This window comes from Petromyzon marinus, chromosome 84, assembly GCF_048934315.1.
Source record: "Petromyzon marinus isolate PM22_M1 ecotype Great Lakes invasive population chromosome 84, UKy_Petmar_22M1.pri1.0, whole genome shotgun sequence".
Classification (NCBI taxonomy): Eukaryota; Metazoa; Chordata; class Hyperoartia; order Petromyzontiformes; family Petromyzontidae; genus Petromyzon; species Petromyzon marinus.
This window is the reverse complement of record NC_133749.1, coordinates 1,041,189-1,065,226: the sequence shown is the minus strand read 5'-3', so window position 1 is coordinate 1,065,226 and position 24,038 is coordinate 1,041,189. Positions and strand designations below refer to the sequence as shown.

Below are 24,038 nucleotides of genomic sequence, written 5' to 3'. Positions count from 1 at the left end.
TAGTCACCCTGTAGTCACACTGTAGTCACCCTGTAGTCACTCTATAGTCACCTGGAACGCCTACCCCTACTGTCGTACCGGTGAGTCACCCTGTAGTCACCCTGTAGTCACCCTGTAGTCACCCTGTAGTCACCCTGAGAAGGCCTGGAACGCCTACCCCTACTGTCGTACCGGTGAGTCACCCTGTAGTCACCCTGTAGTCACCCTGTAGTCACACTGTAGTCACCCTGTAGTCACCTGGAACGCCTACCCCTACTGTCGTACCGGTGAGTCACCCTATAGTCACCCTGTAGTCACCCTGTAGTCACCCTGTAGTCACCCTGAGAAGGCCAGGAACGCCTACCCCTACTGTCGTACCAGTGAGTCACCCTATAGTCACCCTGTAGTCACCCTGTAGTCACCCTGTAGTCACCTGGAACGCCTACCCCTACTGTCGTACCGGTGAGTCACCCTGTAGTCACCCTGTAGTCACTCTATAGTCACCCTGTAGTCACCTGGAACGCCTACCCCTACTGTCGTACCGGTGAGTCACCCTGTAGTCACCCTGTAGTCACTCTGTAGTCACCCTGTAGTCACCCTGTAGTCACCATGAGAAGGCCAGGAACGCCTACCCCTACTGTCGTACCGGTGAGTCACCCTCTAGTCACCCTGTAGTCACCCTCTAGTCACCCTGTAGTCACTCTATAGTCACCCTGTAGTCACCCTGTAGTCACCATATAGTCACCCTGAGAAGGCCTGGAACGCCTACCCCTACTGTCGTACCGGTGAGTCACCCTGTAGTCACCCTGTAGTCACCCTGTAGTCACCCTGTAGTCACCTGGAACGCCTACCCCTACTGTCGTACCGGTGAGTCACCCTGTAGTCACCCTGTAGTCACCCTGTAGTCACCCTGAGAAGGCCTGGAACGCCTACCCCTACTGTCGTACCGGTGAGTCACCCTATAGTCACCCTGTAGTCACTCTATAGTCACCCTGTAGTCACCCTGTAGTCACCCTGTAGTCACTCTATAGTCACCCTATAGTCACCCTGTAGTCACCTGGAACGCCTACCCCTACTTTCGTACCGGTGAGTCACCCTATAGTCACCCTATAGTCACCCCGAGAAGGCCTGGAACGCCTACCCCTACTGTCATACCGGTGAGTCACCCTGTAGTCACCCTGTAGTCACACTGTAGTCACCCTGTAGTAACCTGGAACGCCTACCCCTACTGTCGTACTGGTGAGTCACCCTGTAGTCACCCTGTAGTCACCCTGTAGTCACACTGTAGTCACCCTGTAGTCACCCTATAGTCACCATATAGTCACCTGGAACGCCTACCCCTACTGTCGTACCGGTGAGTGACCCTCTAGTCACCCTGTAGTCACCCTGTAGTCACTCTATAGTCACCCTCTAGTCACTCTATAGTCACCCTGTAGTCACCCTATAGTCACCCTGTAGTCACCTGGAACGCCTACCCCTACTGTCGTACTGGTGAGTCACCCTGTAGTCACCCTGTAGTCACCCTATAGTCACCCTGTAGTCACCTGGAACGCCTACCCCTACTGTCGTACTGGTGAGTCACCCTGTAGTCACCCTCTAGTCACCCTATAGTCACTCTATAGTCACCCTGAGAAGGCCTGGAACGCCTACCCCTACTGTCGTACCGGTGAGTCACCCTGTAGTCACCCTGTAGTCACTCTGTAGTCACTCTGTAGTCACCCTGTAGTCACCCTGAGAAGGCCTGGAACGCCTACCCCTACTGTCGTACCGGTGAGTCACCCTGTAGTCACCCTGTAGTCACCCTGTAGTCACCCTATAGTCACCCTCTAGTCACCCTGTAGTCACCCTGTAGTCACCCTGTAGTCACCTGGAATGCCTACCCCTACTGTCGTACCGGTGAGTCACCCTGTAGTCACCCTGTAGTCACCCTGTAGTCACCTGGAACGCCTACCCCTACTGTCGTACCGGTGAGTCACCCTGTAGTCACCCTGTAGTCACCCTCTAGTCACCCTGTAGTCACCCTGTAGTCACCTGGAACGCCTACCCCTACTGTCGTACCGGTGAGTCACCCTGTAGTCACTCTATAGTCACCCTGTAGTCACTCTATAGTCACACTTATAGTCACCCCTACTGTCGTACCGGTGAGTCACCCTGTAGTCACCCTGTAGTCACCTGGAACGCCTACCCCTACTGTCGTACCGGTGAGTCACCCTGTAGTCACTCTATAGTCACACTTATAGTCACCCCTACTGTCGTACCGGTGAGTCACCATATAGTCACTCTATAGTCACCCTGAGAAGGCCTGGAACGCCTACCCCTACTGTCGTACCGGTGAGTCACCCTGTAGTCACCCTATAGTCACCCTGTAGTCACTCTATAGTCACCCTGTAGTCACCCCTACTGTCGTACCGGTGAGTCACCCTATAGTCACCCTGTAGTCACTCTGTAGTCACCCTGTAGTCACCCTGTAGTCACCTGGAACGCCTACCCCTACTGTCGTACCGGTGAGTCACCATATAGTCACCCTGTAGTCACTCTATAGTCACCCTGTAGTCACCCTGAGAAGGCCTGGAACGCCTACTCCTACTGTCGTACTGGTGAGTCACCCTCTAGTCACCCTGTAGTCACCCCTATAGTCACCCTATAGTCACTCTATAGTCACCCTGTAGTCACCCAGCTAGTCACCTGGAACGCCTACCCCTACTGTCGTACTGGTGAGTCACCCTCTAGTCACCCTGTAGTCACCCTGTAGTCACCCTGTAGTCACCCTGTAGTCACCCTGTAGTCACCCTGAGAAGGCCTGGAACGCCTACCCCTACTGTCGTACCGGTGAGTCACCCTGTAGTCACCCTGTAGTCACCTGGAACGCCTACCCCTACTGTCGTACCGGTGAGTCACCCTATAGTCACCCTCTAGTCACCCTATAGTCACCCTGTAGTCACCTGGAACGCCTACCCCTACTGTCGTACCGGTGAGTCACCCTGTAGTCACCCTGTAGTCACCCTGTAGTCACACTGTAGTCACCCTGTAGTCACACTGTAGTCACCCTGTAGTGACCATATAGTCACACTTATAGTCACTCTATAGTCACCCCTATAGTCACTCTATAGTCACACTGTAGTCACACTGTAGTCACCATATAGTCACCTGGAACACCTACCCCTACTGTCGTACCGGTGAGTCACCCTGTAGTCACACTGTAGTCACCCTGTAGTCACCTGGAACGCCTACCCCTACTGTCGTACCGGTGAGTCACCCTATAGTCACCCTGTAGTCACTCTGTAGTCACCCTGTAGTCACCCTGAGAAGGCCTGGAACGCCTACCCCTACTGTCGTACCGGTGAGTCACCCTGTAGTCACCCCTACTGTCGTACCGGTGAGTCACCCTGTAGTCACCCTGTAGTCACCCCTACTGTCGTACCGGTGAGTCACCCTGTAGTCACTCTATAGTCACCCTGTAGTCACCCTGTAGTCACCTGGAACGCCTACCCCTACTGTCGTACCGGTGAGTCACCCTCTAGTCACCCTATAGTCACTCTATAGTCACCATGTAGTCACCCTGTAGTCACCTGGAACGCCTACCCCTACTGTCGTACCGGTGAGTCACCCTGTAGTCACTCTATAGTCACCCTGTAGTCACCCTGTAGTCACCTGGAACGCCTACCCCTACTGTCGTACCGGTGAGTCACCCTCTAGTCACCCTGTAGTCACCCCTATAGTCACTCTATAGTCACCCTCTAGTCACACTGTAGTCACCCCTACTGTCGTACTGGTGAGTCACCCTGTAGTCACCCTGTAGTCACCCTGTAGTCACCTGGAACGCCTACCCCTACTGTCGTACCGGTGAGTCACCCTCTAGTCACCCTGTAGTCACCCCTATAGTCACCCTCTAGTCACCCCTACTGTCGTACCGGTGAGTCACCCTGTAGTCACTCTATAGTCACACTTATAGTCACCATATAGTCGTACCGGTGAGTCACCCTATAGTCACCCTGTAGTCACTCTATAGTCACACTTATAGTCACCATATAGTCACACTTATAGTCACCCCTACTGTCGTACCGGTGAGTCACCCTGTAGTCACTCTATAGTCACCCTGTAGTCACCCTGTAGTCACTCTATAGTCACCTTGTAGTCACCCCTACTGTCGTACCGGTGAGTCACCCTGTAGTCACCCTATAGTCACCCTGTAGTCACCCTATAGTCACCCTGTAGTCACCTGGAACGCCTACCCCTACTGTCGTACTGGTGAGTCACCCTATAGTTACTCTATAGTCACCCTATAGTCACCCTGTAGTCACCCTGTAGTCACCCCTACTGTCGTACCGGTGAGTCACCCTGTAGTCACTCTATAGTCACCCTGTAGTCACCCTGTAGTCACCCCTACTGTCGTACTGGTTAGTCACCCTGTAGTCACCCTATAGTCACACTTATAGTCACCCTGTAGTCACCCCTATAGTCACCCTTTGGTCACCCTGTAGTCACCCCTATAGTCATCCTTATAGTCACCCTGTAGTCACCCCTATAGTCATCCTTATAGTCACCCTGTAGTCACCCTATAGCCACCCTATAGTCACCCAGCTAGTCACCCCTACTGTCGCACTGGCTAGTCACCCTATAGTCACCCTGTAGTCACCCTATAGTCACCCTACTGTCGTACTGGTTAGTCACCCTATAGTCACCCAGCTAGTCACCCTATAGTCACCCTATAGTCACCCTATAGTCACCCTGTCACCCAGCTAGTCACCCCTACTGTCGCACTGGTTAGTCACCCTATAGTCACCCTATAGTCACCCTATAGGCACACTATAGTGTTGGTGGTGGTGGTGATGGTGTTGGTGATGATGGTGATGGTGACGATGGTGGTGATGGTGGTGGTGTCGATGGTGGTGTTGGTGATTGTTGTGTTGGTGATGATGGTGATGATGGTGGTGATGGTGGTGTTGGTGGTGGTGATGGTGGTGATGATGGTGGTGATGATGGTGGTGATGGTGGTGTTGGTGGTGGTGATGGTGGTGGTGATGGTGGTGGTGACGATGGTGGTGACGATGGTGGTGGTGTTGGTGTTGGTGGTGACGATGATGGTGATGGTGGTGATGGTGGTGGTGATGATGGTGGTGATGGTAGTGATGATGATGATGGTGGTGATGATGGTGATGATGATGGTGATGATTGTGATGATTATAAATCTAACCTTGCCCACTTGGATGTTTCTCCCTCCCTACGCGCGCGGGCACACACACACACACACACGTACACACATACACACACACACGTACATACACACACGTACACACACACACATACACACACACACGTACACACGCACACGTACACACACACGTACACACACACACGTACACACACACACGTACACACGTACACACACGTACACACGCACACGTACACACACACGTACACACACACACGTACACACACACACGTACACACGCACACACGTACATACACACACACGTACATACACACACACACACGTACACACGCACACGTACACACACACGTACACGTACACACACACACGTACACACACACATACACACACACACACGTACACACACACGTACACACACACGTACACACACACATACACACACACACGTACACACACACGTACACACACACGTACACACACACACACGTACACACACACATACACACACACGTACACACACACGTACACACACACATACATACACACACACGTACACACACACGTACACACACACACGTACACACACACACGTACACACACACGTACACACACACGTACACACACACACGTACACACACACACACACGTACACACACGTACACACACGTACACACACACACGCACACACGTACACACACGTACACACACATACACCCACACACACGTACACGTACACACACACACATGTACACACCCACGTACACACACACATGTACACACACACACGTACACACACACACACACACGTACACACACACGCATACACCCACACACACGTACACACACACACACACGCACACACACACACCTACACCCACGTGTGTGTGTGCGTGCTTCCGTGCTCCATCCCTCTACTGGGCTCCGTCTCCACCCCAAGTCGTCACCGTACGTACACACTCACTGTGTGTGTGTCTGTGTGTGTGTACGTGTGTGTGTGTGTGTGTACGTGTGTGTGTGTGTACGTGTGTGTGTGCGCGTGTGTGTGTACGTGCGTGTGTGCGCGTACGTGTGCGCGTGAGTGAGTGTGTGTGTGTACGTGAGTGTACGTGTGGACGTGTGTGTACGTGTGTGTGTCTATCTGTGTGTGTGTCTATCTGTGTGTGTGTCTATCTGTGTGTGTGTGTCTCTGTGTGTGTGTCTATCTGTGTGTGTGTCTATCTGTGTGTGTGTCTCTGTGTGTGTGTCTATCTGTGTGTGTGTCCCCCTTTTTAAGAAGGGGGACCGCACAGACTTTAACAACTACAGGGGCATCTCACTCCTCAGTGTGCCGGGAAAGGTCCTGGCAAGGATTATTCAGCATCGCCTTGCCAGGCACGCTGAGGAGAGGCTTGCGGAGCCCCAATGTGGTTTCAGGAAAGGGCGGTCCTGCACAGATGCCATATTTTCTGTCCATCTGCTACAGCAGAGGTGTAGGGAATTCCAACAAGACCTACATCTCTGCTTTATTGACCTGGTCAAGGCCTATGATACCATCAGTAGGCCTGGGCTCTGGGTCGTTCTTCGTGCTTTTGGAGTACCTGACCCTCTGCTCACGATCATTAAGGACCTTCATGATGGTGAGCGGGCCCGGGTAAAACTACGTGGCCGGGAGTCAGAGCCATTCCCTGTACACCTTGGGGTGCGACAGGGATGTCCTCTGGCTCCCACATTATTTAACATCTATTTTGACCACGTAGTTCGTGAAGCCTTCAATAGCTGTACCGGGGGAATCTCCATATGGTACAGATATAATGGGAGGCTAATCGATGCCCGGGTGCGGTCAAGGGATGGCTCCCTATTGCTCAACCACGTTATGTATGCTGATGACTTGGTAATAGCTGCTCAGTCAGAGGAGGAGTTGGAGACGCTGCTGCTGAGACTGGAGCGTGCCACTAAGAGGTGGGGCCTTACCATCAGCCCCACCAAAACTAAGCACCTGCCTGGGTATTTTGTACCATCGGACACTCCACCCCCACAACTCCCAATCGGTGATGGGGCAGTTGTGGAGAGAGTGGAGAGTTTCCCATACCTGGGCAGTGTGCTTATGACTGGCTCCAGTTTAACAGCAGAGGTCTCACTCCGAATCAGTCGAGCGGCAATATCTTTTCATCGGTTGCGTAACGCTGTGTGGAAGCTACCTGGTCTGTCGCTCCGCACTAAGCTTCAGGTCTTCTCGGCCACGGTCATTCCCTCCCTTCTCTACGCTTGCGAAACGTGGACCCCCCTAATGGAACATCTTCGCCGGTTAGAAACATTTAGGCTGGCCTGCCTACGATCCATCCTGGGTTTAACCAGACTGGATTGTGTGAGGAGCTCACAAATCCTTGAAAGATCTGGGCAGGGTCCCATCGGTGAGCTCCTCCGGCAGGCAAGGCTGCGATGGCTGGGTCATGTAGCCCGCATGCCCAGCCACCGCATGCCGAAACAGCTTTTGTTTGGCCGGATTGAGGGGGCTAAGCGGGCGCGGCACGGGCTAGAGAAGAGATGGAGTGATGTGGTACAGGAGGACGTGGAGCTGAGTGGACTTGCCGATGACTGGTACCAGCGGTGTCAAGATCGGCCTCTGTGGAGGAGGCTCGTGAAGGATGCTACTGGGCAGTTGGAGGCAGTCGCCCTCCAACAACAACGGAGGGCGGAGGAGCGACGCTCACAACAGCGAGCGGAGCGCCGGGTGGCTAAAGCACCGCAGGTTGGCACAGTAGGGGGCACAGGTGGTGCATCAGCCAGTCATCTCAGTCAGTCGACCCGTGGCACCTGGGTCTGCCCCGTGACCTCCTGCCAGCGGGCGTTCGACACTTCACGTGGCCTCAGGGTGCACATAGCCTGGCACAAGCGTCGTGGTGACGTCACCGCCACTTAGTGGCGAATGGCGGTTGTTGTTGTTGTTGTGTCTATCTGTGTGTGTCTATCTGTGTGTGCGTCTATCTGTGTGTGTGTCTATCTGTGTGTGTCTATCTGTGTGTGTGTCTATGTGTGTGTGCGTCTATCTGTGTGTGCGTCTATCTGTGTGTGCGTCTATCTGTGTGTGTCTATCTGTGTGTGTGTGTATATATATCTGTGTGTGTGTCTATCTGTGTGTGTGTCTATCTGTGTGTGTGTCTATCTGTGTGTGTGTGTCTATCTGTGTGTGTGTGTGTCTATCTGTGTGTGTGTCTATCTGTGTGTGTCTCTATCTGTGTGTGTCTATCTGTGTGTGTGTCTGTCAATCTGTGTGTGTGTCTATCTGTGTGTCTATCTTTGTGTGTCTATCTGTGTGTGTGTCTATCTGTGTGTGTGTCTATCTGTGTGTGTGTGTCTATCTGTGTGTGTGTATATATCTGTGTGTGTCTATCTGTGTGTGTCTATCTGTGTGTGTGTCTATCTGTGTGTGTATGTATCTGTATGTGTGTATCTGTGTGTGTGTTTATCTGTGTGTGTCTATCTGTGTGTGTCTATCTGTGTGTGTGTATATATCTGTGTGTGTGTTTATCTGTGTGTGTCTATCTGTGTGTGTGTCTATCTGTGTGTGTGTCTATCTGTGTGTGTGTTTATCTGTGTGTGTGTCTATCTGTGTGTGTGTATATATCTGTGTGTGTGTTTATCTGTGTGTGTCTATCTGTGTGTGTGTCTATCTGTGTGTGTGTTTATCTGTGTGTGTGCGATGGACCACAGCCTCTGTCTGTCTCTCCCCCCACCACCAGAATGAGTACATGAAAGACAACTTCCAGTTGAAAATCGAGACCTGGCACAAGCCGGACATGGGGCAGACGGAAAACGTGAGTCTCAACACAGGAGCAGTGTGTCTGTGTGTGTGTCTGTGTGTGTGTGTGTGTCTGTGTGTGTGTGTCTGTGTGTGTGTGTCTGTGTGTGTGTGTCTGTGTCTGTGTGTCTGTCTGTGTGTGTGTCTGTCTGTGTGTGTGTCTGTCTGTGTGTGTGTCTGTGTGTGTGTGTCTGTGTGTGTGTGTGTGTCTGTGTGTGTGTGTCTCTGTGTGTGTTTCTGTGTGTGTGTCTGTGTGTGTCTCTGTGTCTGTGTGTGTGTGTCTCTGTGCGTGTGTCTGTGTGTGTGTGTGTCTGTCTCTGTGTGTGTCTCTGTGTGTGTGTGTCTGTCTCTGTGTGTGTGTCTGTGTGTGTGTCTGTGTGTCTGTGTGTGTGTCTGTGTGTGTGTGTGTCTGTGTGTGTGTATCTCTGTGTGTGTGTTTGTGTGTGTGTCTGTGTGTGTGTCTCTGTGTGTGTGTCTGTGTGTGTGTCTGTGTGTCTGTGTGTGTGTCTGTGTGTGTGTGTGTCTGTGTGTGTGTATCTCTGTGTGTGTGTTTGTGTGTGTGTCTGTGTGTGTGTCTCTGTGTGTGTGTCTGTGTGTGTGTGTCTGTCTGTGTGTGTCTGTGTGTGTGTGTATGTGTGTTTGTGATGATATCAGCCATGTGGTGCCATCACCACGTGATGATGATGGTGGTGGTGATGATGATGATGATTGGTAGGTCGCTTGTCTGCACAGTGAGCTACACAGTGAGGCCCCTGGACACCGCTGGTAACAAAATGGAAACTCTTGAGAGTCGCATCGGTGATGTTTGAGTCGTCCGTGACCCACGGCCTGTCCGCCAGGTGCATGGGCTGGATCCCGAGACTTGGAACTCGGTGGAAGTCGTCCCCATCGACATAGCGGACAACTCCGTCGTCAGCCAGGCGGTGAGACGCACGGGGAGACGGAGACACACGGGGAGACACGGGGAGACACACGGGGAGACGGAGACACACGGGGAGACACGGGGGAGACGGAGACACACGGGGAGACACGGGGAGACACGGGGAGACACACGGGGGAGACACACGGGGAGACACACGGGGAGACACGGGGGAGACACACGGGGGAGACGGAGACACACGGGGAGACGGAGACACACGGAGAGACAGAGACACACGGAGAGACACACGGGGGAGACGGAGACACACGGGGAGACGGAGACACACGGAGAGACACAGGGGAGACGGAGACACACGGGGAGACGGAGACACACGGGGAGACACGGGGGAGACGGAGACACACGGGGAGACACGGGGAGACACGGGGAGACACACGGGGGAGACACACGGGGAGACACACGGGGGAGACACACGGGGGAGACGGAGACACACGGAGAGACAGAGACACACGGAGAGACACACGGGGGAGACGGAGACACACGGGGAGACGGAGACACACGGAGAGACACAGGGGAGACGGAGACACACGGGGAGACGGAGACACACGGGGAGACACGGGGGAGACGGAGACACACGGGGAGACACGGGGAGACACGGGGAGACACACGGGGGAGACACACGGGGAGACACACGGGGAGACACGGGGGAGACACACGGGGGAGACGGAGACACACGGGGAGACGGAGACACACGGAGAGACAGAGACACACGGAGAGACACACGGGGGAGACGGAGACACACGGGGAGACGGAGACACACGGAGAGACACAGGGGAGACGGAGACACACGGGGAGACGGAGACACACGGGGAGACACGGGGGAGACGGAGACACACGGGGAGACGGAGACACACGGGGAGACGGAGACACACGGGGAGACACGAGGGAGACACACGGTGAGACACACGGGGAGACGGAGACACACGGGGAGACAGAGACACACGGGGAGACGGAGACACACGGGGAGACACGAGGGAGACGGAGACACACGGGGAGACGGAGACACACGGGGAGACACGGGGGAGACGGAGACACACGGGGAGACGGAGACACACGGGGAGACGGAGACACACGGGGAGACACGAGGGAGACACACGGGGAGACACACGGGGGAGACGGAGACACACGGGGAGACGGAGACACACGGGGGAGACACGGGGAGACACACGGGGAGACACACGGGGGAGACACGGGGGAGACGGAGACACACGGGGAGACGGAGACACATGGGGGAGACACGGGGGAGACGGAGACACACGGGGAGATGGAGACACACGGGGAGACACACGGGGGAGACACGGGGGAGACACGGGGGAGACGGAGACACACGGAGAGACACGGGGAAGACGGAGACACACGGGGAGACACGGGGAGACACGGGGGAGACAGAGACACACGGAGAGACAGAGACACACGGGGAGACACACGGGGGAGACGGAGACACACGGGGAGACACGGGGGAGACAGAGACACACGGAGAGACAGAGACACACGGGGAGACACACGGGGGAGACGGAGACACACGGGGAGACACGGGGGAGACGCATGGGGGAGACGGAGACACACGGGGGAGACACACGGGGAGACACACGGGGGAGACACGGGGGAGACACGGGGGAGAGACACAGGGAGAGACACGGGGGAGACACACGGGGAGACACGGGGGAGACGCACGGGGAGACACACGGGGGGGAGACACACGGGGAGACACACGGGGAGAGACACGGGGGGATGCGGGGACATGTGGGGTAGACACGGGGACATGTGGGAGACACGCGGGGGGAGACACGGGCGGGGGGAGACACGGGGTGGGGGGAGACACGGGGAGAGACACGGGGGGAGACACGGGGTGGGGGGAGACACGGGGTGGGGGGAGACACGGGGAGAGACACGGGGGGAGACACGGGGGGAGACACGGGGTGGGGGGAGACACGGGGAGAGACACGGGGTGGGGGGAGACACGGGGGGAGACACGGGGTGGGGGGAGACACGGGGTGGGGGGAGACACAGGAGACACGGGGTGGGGGGAGACACGGGGGGAGACACGGGGTGGGGGGAGACACAGGAGACACGGGGTGGGGGGAGACACGGGGGGAGACACGGGGTGGGGGGAGACACGGGGGGAGACACGGGGGGAGACACGTGTAACAGCACTTGCCCCTGCAGCCTTTATCTTAGGCTGCGTGTGGGCTACCTGGGGGAGCTTTGCCTCTACCTGTGCCCCCCACCCGGTGCAGGACTACAAGAAGGAGGAGGACCCCAGCCTGGTGAGCTCCACCAAGACCGGGAGGGGACCCCTGGGGCCCAAGTGGAAGGTACCCCGGGGGGGGGGGGTGGGGGGTGGGGGGGTGGGGGGTGGGGGGGGTGGGGGGTGGGGGGGGTGGTGGGTGGGGGGGGTGGTGGGTGGGGGGGTGGTGGGTGGGGGGGGTGGTGGGTGGGTGGGTGTGTGTGTGGGTGGGTGTGTGTGTGGGTGGGTGTGTGTGTGGGTGGGTGTGTGTGTGGGTGTGTGTGGTGTGTGTGGGTGGTGTGTGTGGGGGTGTGTGGGGTGTGGGTGTGTAGGTGGTGTGTGTGGGCGTGTGTGTCGGGGTGTGTGTGTGGGGGTGTGTGGGGGTGTGTGTGGTGTGTGTGGGGGTGTGTGTGTGTGGGGTGTGTGTGGTGTGGGGTGGGTGTGTGTGGGTGTGGTGTGTGTGTGTGTGTGTGGGGGTGTGTGTGGTGGGGTGTGTGGGCGTGTGTGTGGGGGGTGTATGTGTGTGGGGGGTGTGTGTGGGGGTGTGTGTGGGTGTGTGGGGGGCTGTGTAGGGTGTGTGTGGGTGTGTGTGTGTGGGGGGTGTGTGTGTGTGTGTAGGTGTGTGTGGGGTGTGTGGGGGTGTGTGTTTAGGTGTGTGTGTGTGGATATGTGTGTGTGGTGTGTGTGGGGTGTGTGTGTGGTGTGTGTGGGGTGTGTGTGTGTGGGGTGTGTGTGTGGTGTGTGTGTGGGCTGTGTGTGTGTGGTGTGTGTGGTGTGTGTGTGGGGTGTGTGTGTGTGGGGTGGGTGTGTGGGTGTGTGTGTGGTGTGTGTGTGGTGTGTGTGGGGGTGTGTGTAGGTGTGTGTGGGGTGTGTGTGGGGGTGTGTGTGTGTGTAGGTGTGTGTGGGTGTGTGTGTGGGGTGTGTGTAGGTGTGTGTGGGGTGTGTGTGGGGGGTGTGTGTGTGTGTAGGTGTGTGTGTGGGGTGTATGGGTGTGTGTGTGTGTGTGGGGGTGTGTGTGGGGGGTGTGGTGGTGTGTGTGGGGGTGTGTGGGGTGGTGTGTGGGTGTGTGTGGGGGTGTGTGGGGTGGTGTGTGTGTGTGTGGGTGTGTGTGTGTAGGTGTGTGTGTGTAGGTGTGTGGGTGTGTAGGTGGGGGTGTGTGTAGGTGGGGGTGTGTGTGTGTGGGGTGTGTGTGTCACTGTGTGGGTGTGTGGGGTGTGTGTGTCACTGTGTGTGTGTGTGTGTGGGGTGTGGGTGTGTGTGTGTGTGGGTGTGTGTGTGGCTGTGTGTGTGGCTGTGTGTGTATGGCTGTGTGTGTATGGCTGTGTGTGTGTGGCTGTGTGTGTGGCTGTGTGTGTGTGTGGGGTGTGTGTGTGTGTGGGTGTCACGGGGTGTGTGTGTGTGTGTGGGTGTCACTGTGTGTGTGGTGTGTGTGTGTGGTGTGTGTGTGTGGGGTGTGTGTGTGTGGGGTGTGTGTGTGTGGGGTGTGTGTGTGTGGGGTGTGTGTGTGTGTGGGGTGTGTGTGTGTGTGGGGTGTGTGTGTGGGGTGTGTGTGTGTGGGGTGTGTGTGTGTGTGGGGTGTGTGTGTGTGGGTGTCACTGTGTGTGTGGGTGTCACTGTGTGTGTGGTGGTGGGTGTGTGTGTGTGGTGTGTGTGTGTGGTGTGTGTGTGGGTGTCACTGTGTGTGGGTGTCACTGTGTGTATGGGGTGTGTGTGGGGTGTGTGTGTGTGTATGGGGTGTGTGTGTGTGGGGTGTGTGTGTGGTGTGGGAGTGTGTGTGTGTGTGGTGTGTGTGTAGGTGTCACTGTGTGTGTGGCCACAGTGCCGGTAGCCGCTTGCGAACAGCACTTGCCCCCTACAGTCTTAGCAGGCTACACGGGGGACCTTTGTCTGTGTCTGTGTGCAGTCGGAGCTGCTGAGTGGTACGAGTTGCCCCCACATGTGTGCCTACAAGCTGGTGACCATCAAGTTCAAGTGGTGGGGGGTGCAAGACAAAGTGGAGAGTTTCATACAGAAGGTGCACACACAGAGACACAGACAGAGACACACACAGAGACACATAGAGACACACAGAGAGAGAGAGACACGCAGAGACACACAGAGAGCCACAGAGACACACAGAGAGACACACACAGACTCACACAGAGACACACACACACAGAGACACACACACACAGAGACACAGAGACACACACAGAGACTCACACAGAGAGAGACACACACACAGAGAGACACACACAGAGACACGCACACACACAGAGACACACACACAGAGACACACACAGAGACACACGCACAGACACACACACAGAGACACACACACAGTCGGAGCTGCTGAGTGGTACGAGTTGCCCCCACATGTGTGCCTACAAGCTGGTGACCATCAAGTTCAAGTGGTGGGGGGTGCAAGACAAAGTGGAGAGTTTCATACAGAAGGTGCACACACACAGAGACACACACAGACAGAGAGACACGCACAGAGACACAGAGACACACGCAGAGACACGCAGAGACTCACACAGAGACTCACACAGAGACACACACAGAGACACAGACAGAGACACAGAGAGAGACACACACAGAGACACAGAGAGACACACACAGAGACACGCAGAGACTCACACAGAGACTCACACAGAGACTCACACAGAGACGCACACAGAGACACACACACACACACAGAGACACAGAGACACACACAAAGGCTCACACAGAGACTCACACATACACACACAAAGAGACACACACAGAGAGAGAGACACGCAGAGACACAGAGACACACAGAGACACGCAGAGACACTCAGAGACACACAGAGACACACAGAGAGAGAGAGACACAAGAGAGACACACACAGAGAGCCACACACACACAGAGACACACGCAGAGACACACAGAGACACACAGAGAGACACAGAGAGACACACACACACAGAGACACGCACAGAGAGAGACACGCACAGAGAGAGACACGGAGAGACACACACAGAGACACACACAGACAGAGACACGCACACAGAGAGAGACACGCACACAGACAGAGACACGCAGAGACACACACAGAGACTCACACAGAGACACACACAGAGACACACACAGACAGAGACACGCACAGAGAAAGACACGCACAGAGAGAGACACGCACAGAGAGAGACACGCACAGAGAGAGACACGCACAGAGAGAGACACGCACAGAGAGAGACACAGAGAGAGACACAGAGAGAGACAGAGACACGTGCAGAGAGAGACACGCGCAGAGAGAGACACGCACAGAGAGAGACACAGAGAGAGACACAGAGAGAGACACAGAGAGAGACAGAGACACGCACAGAGAGAGACACGCGCAGAGAGAGACACGGACAGAGAGAGACACAGACAGAGAGAGACACAGACAGAGAGAGACACAGACAGAGAGAGACACACAGAGAGAGACACGCGCAGAGAGAGACACGCACAGAGACACACAGAGAGAGACACGCACAGACAGACACGCACAGACAGAGACACGCACAGAGACACGCACAGAGAGAGACACGCACAGAGAGAGACATGCAGAGAGAGAGAGACACGCACAGAGAGAGACACGCAGAGAGAGAGAGACACGCACAGAGAGAGACACGCAGAGAGAGACACGCACAGAAAGACACGCAGAGAGAGAGACACGCACAGATAGACACGCACAGACAGACACGCACAGACAGACACAGACAGACACAGACAGACACGCACAGACAGACACGCACAGACAGACACGCACAGACACCCACGGAGACACGCACGGGGACACACACAGACACGGAGACGCACACACATCAATCAGCCTCCTATCTGTACCAAATGGAGATTCCCCCGGTACAGCCATTGCAGGCTTCACGAACTACGTGGTCAAAATAGATGTTAAATAATGTGGGAGCCAGAGGACATCCCTGTCCCACCCCAAGGTGTACAGGGAATGGCTCGGACTCCCGGCCACGTAGTTTTACCCGGGCCCGCTCACCATCATGAAGGTCCTTAATGATCGTGAGCAAGAGGGTCAGGTACTCCAAAAGCACGAAGAACGACCCAGAGGCCCAGGACCTACTGATGGCATCATAGGCCTCGACCAGGTCAATAAAGCAGAGACGTAGGTCTTGCTGGAATTCCCTACACCTCTGCTGCAGCAGACGGACAGAAAATATGGCGTCTGTGCAGGACCGCCCTTTCCTGAAACCGCATTGGGGCTCCGCAAGCCTCTCCCCCTCAGCGTGCCTGGCAAGGCGATGTTGAATAATCCTTTTTGCCAGGACCTTTCCCGGGCCTCACACTGAGGAGTGAGATGCCCCTGTAGTTGTTACGGTCTGTGCGGTCCCCCTTCTTAAAGAAGGGGGGACCACCAGGGCATCCTTCCAATCCCACGGAACCCGTCCAGCGGTCCGGGCTGCTGTTATTAGCGACGGTTTTGACTTTACCCGTGGGCCACCCAGAGTGGCTTATTTGTTTTTTGCAACTTGTGGAGTTAAACCCCGAGGGTTTGGGTGTCGGTGTCCCGGTTCTCCTGGCCAACAAAAACAGGGTTTGGCCAGGAGACGCGTCACGGACGCCTCTCCCGCCTTCCGGCACAGGCTTGGCTGGATATTTCTAGATGTTTTGTGTCCCAGCGCGCGTGTTCAATGATAATTGAGTTGGAGGTGGAGGGGTTTAAGAGGCCCTAGCGCCTTCCAATCCTGTGGAACCCGTCCCAGTGGTCCAGACACACACACACACAGAGGCACGCACACACACACAGAGGCACAAACACACACAGAGACACGCACACGCACAGAGACACACACAGACACACACACACACAGAGACACGCACACACAGAGACACGCACACACAGAGACACACACACAGAGACACACACACACACAGAGGCACACACACACAGAGACACACACACAGAGACACGCACACACACAGAGACACGCACACGCACAGAGACACACACACAGAGACACACACACAGACACACACACAGACACACACAGACACGCAGACACACACAGACACGCAGACAGGCACACAGACACATAGACACACAGATAAACACACAGACACGCAGACAGGCACACACACAGACACACACACAGACACACACACAGACACACACAGACACGCAGACAGGCACACAGACACATAGACACACAGACACGCAGACAGGCACAGACACACAGCAGCACACACACACAGACACACAGAAACACACACAGACAGACAAAGGTACCCTGTCTGTCTGTGTGTGTGTGGTGGTGATGTTGATGATGGTGGTGATGTTGGTCATGATGATGATGGTGTTGATGGTGGTGGTGATCCTGATGATGGTGATGCCGATGATGGTGGTGGTGATGCCGATGATGGTGGTGATGCCGATGATGGTGGTGGTGATGCCGATGATGGTGGTGATGCCGATGATGGTGGTGATGCCGATGATGGTGGTGATGATGATGATGGTGGTGATGATGATGATGATGTTGTTGATGGTGGTGATGATGATGATGTTGTTGATGATGATGATGGTGGTGATGATGATGGTGGTGGTGGTGGTGGTGATGCCGATGATGGTGGTGATGCCGATGATGGTGGTGATGATGATGATGTTGTTGTTGATGGTGGTGATGATGATGGTGATGGTGGTGGTGATGTTGATGGTGTTGATGGCAAAATAACATAATAGCGTACGACGTTTCGGTTGCAACACAAGCAGCCATCATCAGGTACAGAAGAGCTCAATTTACGAGAGAGGGGACACACATAACCTCGGATGTATACACAGACACCCAAGTAGGGGGGAACTGACTCAGATACAACAGGGTACACACAGAGAGAGAATCACACCAGACAAACAGGATTTAGCAAATTTCGATTTAAAGCTTTCGTGACTGCAATGATTCATCTTTGGTTGTTTCAGTAAAGTCACCACCACGTAGAATGAGAATAAAATAATAAATTGATGAAATAAAATAACACAATAATATTCTCACGACGTTTCGGCCACAACACAAGCGGCCTTCATCAGGTGAAGGGGGCGAGACTGTCTGGTAGGACAGCGCTGGCTCTTTCACTCCAGCGCTGGCTCTTTCACTCCAGCGCTGGCTCTTTCACTCCAGCGCTGTCCTACCAGACAGTCCTACCAGACAGTCTCGCCCCTTCACCTGATGAAGGCCGCTTGTGTTGTGGCCGAAACGTCGTGAGAATATTATTGTGTTATTTTATTTTATCAATTTATTATTTTATTCTCATTCTACGTGGTGACTTTACCGAAAGAACCAAAGAAGAGGATTTAGCAACATTTTGGAAACCATTTTAAGCAACACAGTCGGTCGGTCAAAACACAATTACCGCATAGTCGCGGTTGATCACGCTATTTCAAAGATTGCTAAATTGCAAGTTGAGTATGAAACTCAAACTACAGACCGTACACACAAGTTCCATACTCAACTTGCAATTTAGCAATCTTTGAAATAGCGTGATCAACCGCGACTATGCGGTAATTGTGTTTTGACCGACCGACTGTGTTGCTTTATATGGTTTCCAAAATGTTGCTAAATCCTGTTTGTCTGGTGTGAGTCTCTCTCTCTGTGTGTGTACCCTGTTGTATCTGTGTCTGTGTATACATCTGGGGTTATGTGTTTCCCCTCTCTCGTAAATTTAGCTCGTCTGTACCTGATGATGGCTGCTTGTGTTGCAACCGAAACGTCGCACGCTGTTATGTTATTGTATTACTTCTTATTTACACGTGTGACTTTACCGAGAGAAAAAAACACAGAGTAATCCCTGCAGTCAGGAAAGCTTCAAATCAAGTCGGTGTTGATGGTGTTGGTGGTGGTGATGGTGGTGGTGATGGTGTTGACGATGGTGGTGATGGTGATGATGATGGTGATGACGATGGTGATGACGATGGTGATGTTGGTGATGGTGGTGGTGTTGATGGTGATGTTGTTGATGATGTTGATGGTGTTGATGATGGTGTTGATGGTGATGATGATGGTGATGATGATGGTGATGATGGTGATGACGATGGTGATGGTGGTGGTGTTGATGGTGATGATGTTGGTGATGTTGGTGATGTTGTTGATGATGTTGATGGTGTTGATGATGGTGTTGATGGTGGTGTTGATGATGGTGTTGATGATGATGTTGATGGTGGTGTTGATGTTGATGGTGTTGATGTTGATGGTGTTGATGTTGATGATGTTGTTGGTGATGGTGGTGGTGTTGATGGTGATGATGTTGGTGATGTTGTTGATGTTGATGGTGTTGATGATGGTGATGATGGTGTTGATGATGATGTTGATGGTGGTGTTGATGTTGATGGTGTTGATGTTGATGGTGATGGTGTTGATGGTGATGGTGTTGATGGTGATGATGTTGATGATGTTGATGATGATGGTGATGGTGGTGTTGATGGTGGTGTTGATGGTGGTGTTGGTGATGGTGTTGATGTTGATGGTGTTGATGGTGATGATGTTGATGGTGATGATGTTGATGATGTTGATGTTGATGGTGATGATGGTGTTGATGATGATGGTGAAGATGGTGTTGATGGTGAAGATGTTGTTGATGATGATGATGGTGATGATGATGGTGTTGATGGTGATGATGGTGATGATGATGATGGTGTTGATGGTGATGATGATGATGGTGGTGTTGATGGTGATGATAATGGTGATGATGGTGTTGATGGTGTTGATGGTGGTGTTGTTGATGGTGGTGTTGTTGATGGTGATGATGGTGGTGATGGTGGTGTTGATGATGAATGTTTATCATGTTGATGGTGATGATGTTGATGTTGATGGTGTTGAATATCATTTATGATGATCATGTTGATGATGGTGTTAATCATGGTTATTATCATTGGTTTGATCTGATGATGAGTGTTGATGATGATGTATGTATGTTGATGGTGTTGATGATGATGGTGTTGATGGTGATGGTGAAGATGTTGTTGATGGTGATGATGTTGATGTTGATGGTGTTGATGATGGTGTTGATGGTGGTGTTGATGGTGATGTTGATGGTGATGATGGTGTTGATGGTGTTGATGGTGATGATGGTGATGTTGATGATGGTGATGATGGTGATGATGTTGATGGTGTTGATGATGGTGTTGATGGTGTTGATGGTGTTGATGATGGTGATGTTGATGGTGATGATGGTGTTGATGTTGATGTTGATGGTGTTGATGGTGTTGATGATGGTGATGATGATGGTGATGATGGTGATGGTGATGTTGATGGTGATGATGTTGATGATGATGGTGAAGATGTTGTTGATGTTGATGGTGATGTTGATGGTGTTGATGGTGATGATGATGATGGTGTTGATGGTGATGATGATGGTGATGATGATGGTGGTGATAATGGTGTTGATGATGATGGTGAAGATGTTTTTGATGATGGTGATGTTGATGATGATGGTGATGTTGATGGTGTTGATGGTGATGATGATGGTGATGATGTTGGTGATGTTGTTGATGTTGTTGATGATGTTGTTGATGATGTTGATGGTGTTGATGGTGTTGATGTTGATGGTGTTGATGTTGATGATGTTGATGGTGTTGATGGTGTTGATGATGATGATGTTGTTGATGGTGTTGATGGTGTTGATGGTGGTGATGTTGATGGTGTTGATGTTGATGGTGTTGATGGTGATGATGTTGATGGTGTTGATGTTGATGATGTTGATGGTGTTGATGGTGTTGATGTTGATGATGTTGATGGTGTTGATGGTGGTGATGTTGATGGTGTTGATGGTGGTGATGTTGATGGTGTTGATGGTGATGATGTTGATGATGTTGATGATGGTGTTGATGGTGATGATGATGATGGTGTTGATGGTGTTGATGTTGATGATGTTGATGTTGATGGTGTTGATGATGGTGATGATGTTGATGATGTTGATGGTGATGTTGATGGTGTTGATGGTGGTGATGTTGATGGTGATGTTGATGGTGTTGATGGTGGTGGTGTTGATGGTGATGGTGATGTTGATGGTGTTGATGATGATGGTGATGATGATGGTGTTGATGATGTTGATGGTGTTGATGTTGATGGTGTTGATGTTGATGATGTTGATGGTGTTGATGATGATGATGGTGATGGTGTTGATGGTGGTGATGTTGATGGTGTTGATGTTGATGGTGTTGATGGTGTTGATGTTGATGATGTTGATGATGATGATGTTGATGATGTTGATGATGTTGATGTTGATGATGATGGTGATGTTGATGGTGTTGATGTTGATGATGTTGATGGTGTTGATGGTGTTGATGTTGATGGTGTTGATGTTGATGATGTTGATGGTGTTGATGGTGTTGATGTTGATGGTGTTGATGGTGTTGATGTTGATGGTGTTGATGTTGATGGTGTTGATGTTGATGGTGATGATGTTGATGATGTTGATGATGGTGTTGATGATGATGATGGTGTTGATGTTGATGATGATGATGATGATGTTGATGGTGTTGATGTTGATGATGTTGATGGTGATGTTGATGGTGTTGTTGATGATGATGATGTTGATGGTGATGATGTTGATGGTGATGATGGTGATGTTGATGATGTTGATGGTGTTGATGATGATGGTGTTGATGGTGTTGATGGTGATGATGTTGATGATGGTGGTGATGTTGATGGTGATGGTGTTGATGGTGGTGTTGATGTTGATGGTGGTGATGATGATGGTGTTGATGTTGATGGTGTTGATGGTGTTGATGTTGATGATGTTGATGATGTTGATGATGTTGATGTTGATGATGATGGTGATGTTGATGGTGTTGATGGTGATGATGTTGATGGTGGTGATGTTGATGTTGATGGTGTTGATGGTGTTGATGTTGATGGTGTTGATGTTGATGGTGTTGATGTTGATGGTGATGATGTTGATGATGTTGATGATGGTGTTGATGATGATGGTGTTGATGTTGATGATGATGATGTTGATGGTGTTGATGTTGATGATGTTGATGGTGATGTTGATGGTGTTGTTGATGATGATGATGTTGATGGTGATGATGTTGATGGTGATGATGGTGATGTTGATGATGTTGATGGTGTTGATGATGATGGTGTTGATGGTGTTGATGGTGATGATGTTGATGGTGGTGATGTTGATGTTGATGGTGTTGATGGTGTTGATGGTGATGATGTTGATGATGTTGTTGATGGTGATGATGATGATGATGGTGATGATGATGATGTTGTTGATGTTGATGGTGTTGATGGTGATGATGTTGATGGTGTTGATGTTGATGGTGTTGATGTTGATGGTGTTGATGGTGGTGATGATGATGGTGTTGATGGTGTTGATGGTGATGATGTTGATGATGTTGATGATGTTGATGGTGTTGATGGTGTTGATGGTGGTGATGTTGATGGTGGTGATGGTGTTGATGGTGTTGATGATGATGGTGATGATGATGATGTTGATGTTGATGGTGTTGATGTTGATGATGATGATGGTGATGATGATGGTGTTGATGTTGATGATGTTGATGGTGATGATGGTGATGGTGTTGATGATGATGTTGATGATGTTGATGATGATGGTGTTGATGTTGATGATGATGATGTTGATGGTGTTGATGATGATGGTGATGGTGATGATGTTGATGATGATGATGTTGATGGTGTTGATGTTGATGATGTTGATGGTGTTGATGTTGATGTTGATGGTGATGATGTTGATGATGTTGATGATGGTGATGGTGTTGATGATGGTGTTGATGATGTTGATGGTGTTGATGTTGATGATGTTGATGGTGATGTTGATGATGTTGATGATGTTGATGGTGATGTTGATGATGTTGATGATGTTGATGGTGTTGATGGTGATGATGATGTTGATGGTGTTGATGATGTTGATGGTGATGATGGTGATGGTGTTGATGTTGATGGTGTTGATGTTGATGGTGATGATGGTGATGGTGGTGATGTTGATGGTGATGATGTTGATGTTGATGATGTTGATGTTGATGGTGTTGATGGTGTTGATGGTGTTGATGTTGATGGTGTTGATGATGTTGATGTTGATGGTGATGTTGATGGTGTTGATGATGATGATGATGATGGTGTTGATGGTGTTGATGGTGATGATGTTGATGATGATGGTGATGATGATGGTGATGATGATGATGTTGATGATGATGGTGATGTTGATGATGTTGGTGATGATGGTGATGATGTTGATGATGTTGATGGTGTTGATGTTGATGGTGATGATGGTGATGGTGTTGATGTTGATGGTGATGATGTTGATGTTGATGGTGATGTTGATGGTGTTGATGGTGATGTTGATGTTGATGGTGATGTTGATGGTGATGTTGATGGTGTTGATGATGATGATGTTGATGATGTTGATGATGTTGATGATGTTGATGATGTTGATGTTGATGATGATGGTGATGATGATGATGATGTTGATGGTGTTGATGTTGATGATGATGGTGTTGATGTTGATGGTGTTGATGTTGATGGTGATGTTGATGGTGTTGATGATGATGATGTTGATGATGTTGATGATGTTGATGATGTTGATGATGTTGATGATGTTGATGTTGATGATGATGGTGATGATGATGATGATGTTGATGGTGTTGATGTTGATGATGATGGTGTTGATGTTGATGGTGTTGATGTTGATGTTGATGGTGTTGATGTTGATGATGTTGATGTTGATGGTGTTGATGATGGTGTTGATGGTGTTGATGTTGATGGTGTTGATGATGGTGGTGATGATGATGGTGTTGATGGTGTTGATGATGGTGTTGATGTTGATGGTGTTGATGTTGTGAGTAGCAGGAACGCCGAATCTTCACCAACTTCCACCGCCAGCTCTTCTGCTGGCTCGACCGCTGGGTGGAGCTCACCATGGAGGACATCCGGCGCATGGAGGACGACACGCAGAAAGAGCTCGATGAGGTGGACTACA

At 51.8% G+C, this 24,038-nt stretch overlaps 1 protein-coding gene across 1 annotated transcript in view; it reads left to right on the top strand.

Annotated features, from left to right (window-relative positions):
* The window catches only part of LOC116936863 (phosphatidylinositol transfer protein beta isoform-like), a 68,429-nt gene that overhangs the window by 39,616 nt on the left and 4,775 nt on the right, over positions 1–24,038 (top strand). Inside the window, exons 5-10 of the mRNA XM_076057706.1 lie at positions 6,090–6,097; positions 8,872–8,946; positions 9,770–9,853; positions 12,105–12,182; positions 13,998–14,108; positions 23,906–24,028. Of these exons, the coding sequence (XP_075913821.1) occupies positions 6,090–6,097; positions 8,872–8,946; positions 9,770–9,853; positions 12,105–12,182; positions 13,998–14,108; positions 23,906–24,028 (479 nt within the window). The remainder of the gene's footprint in view (positions 1–6,089; positions 6,098–8,871; positions 8,947–9,769; positions 9,854–12,104; positions 12,183–13,997; positions 14,109–23,905; positions 24,029–24,038) is intronic.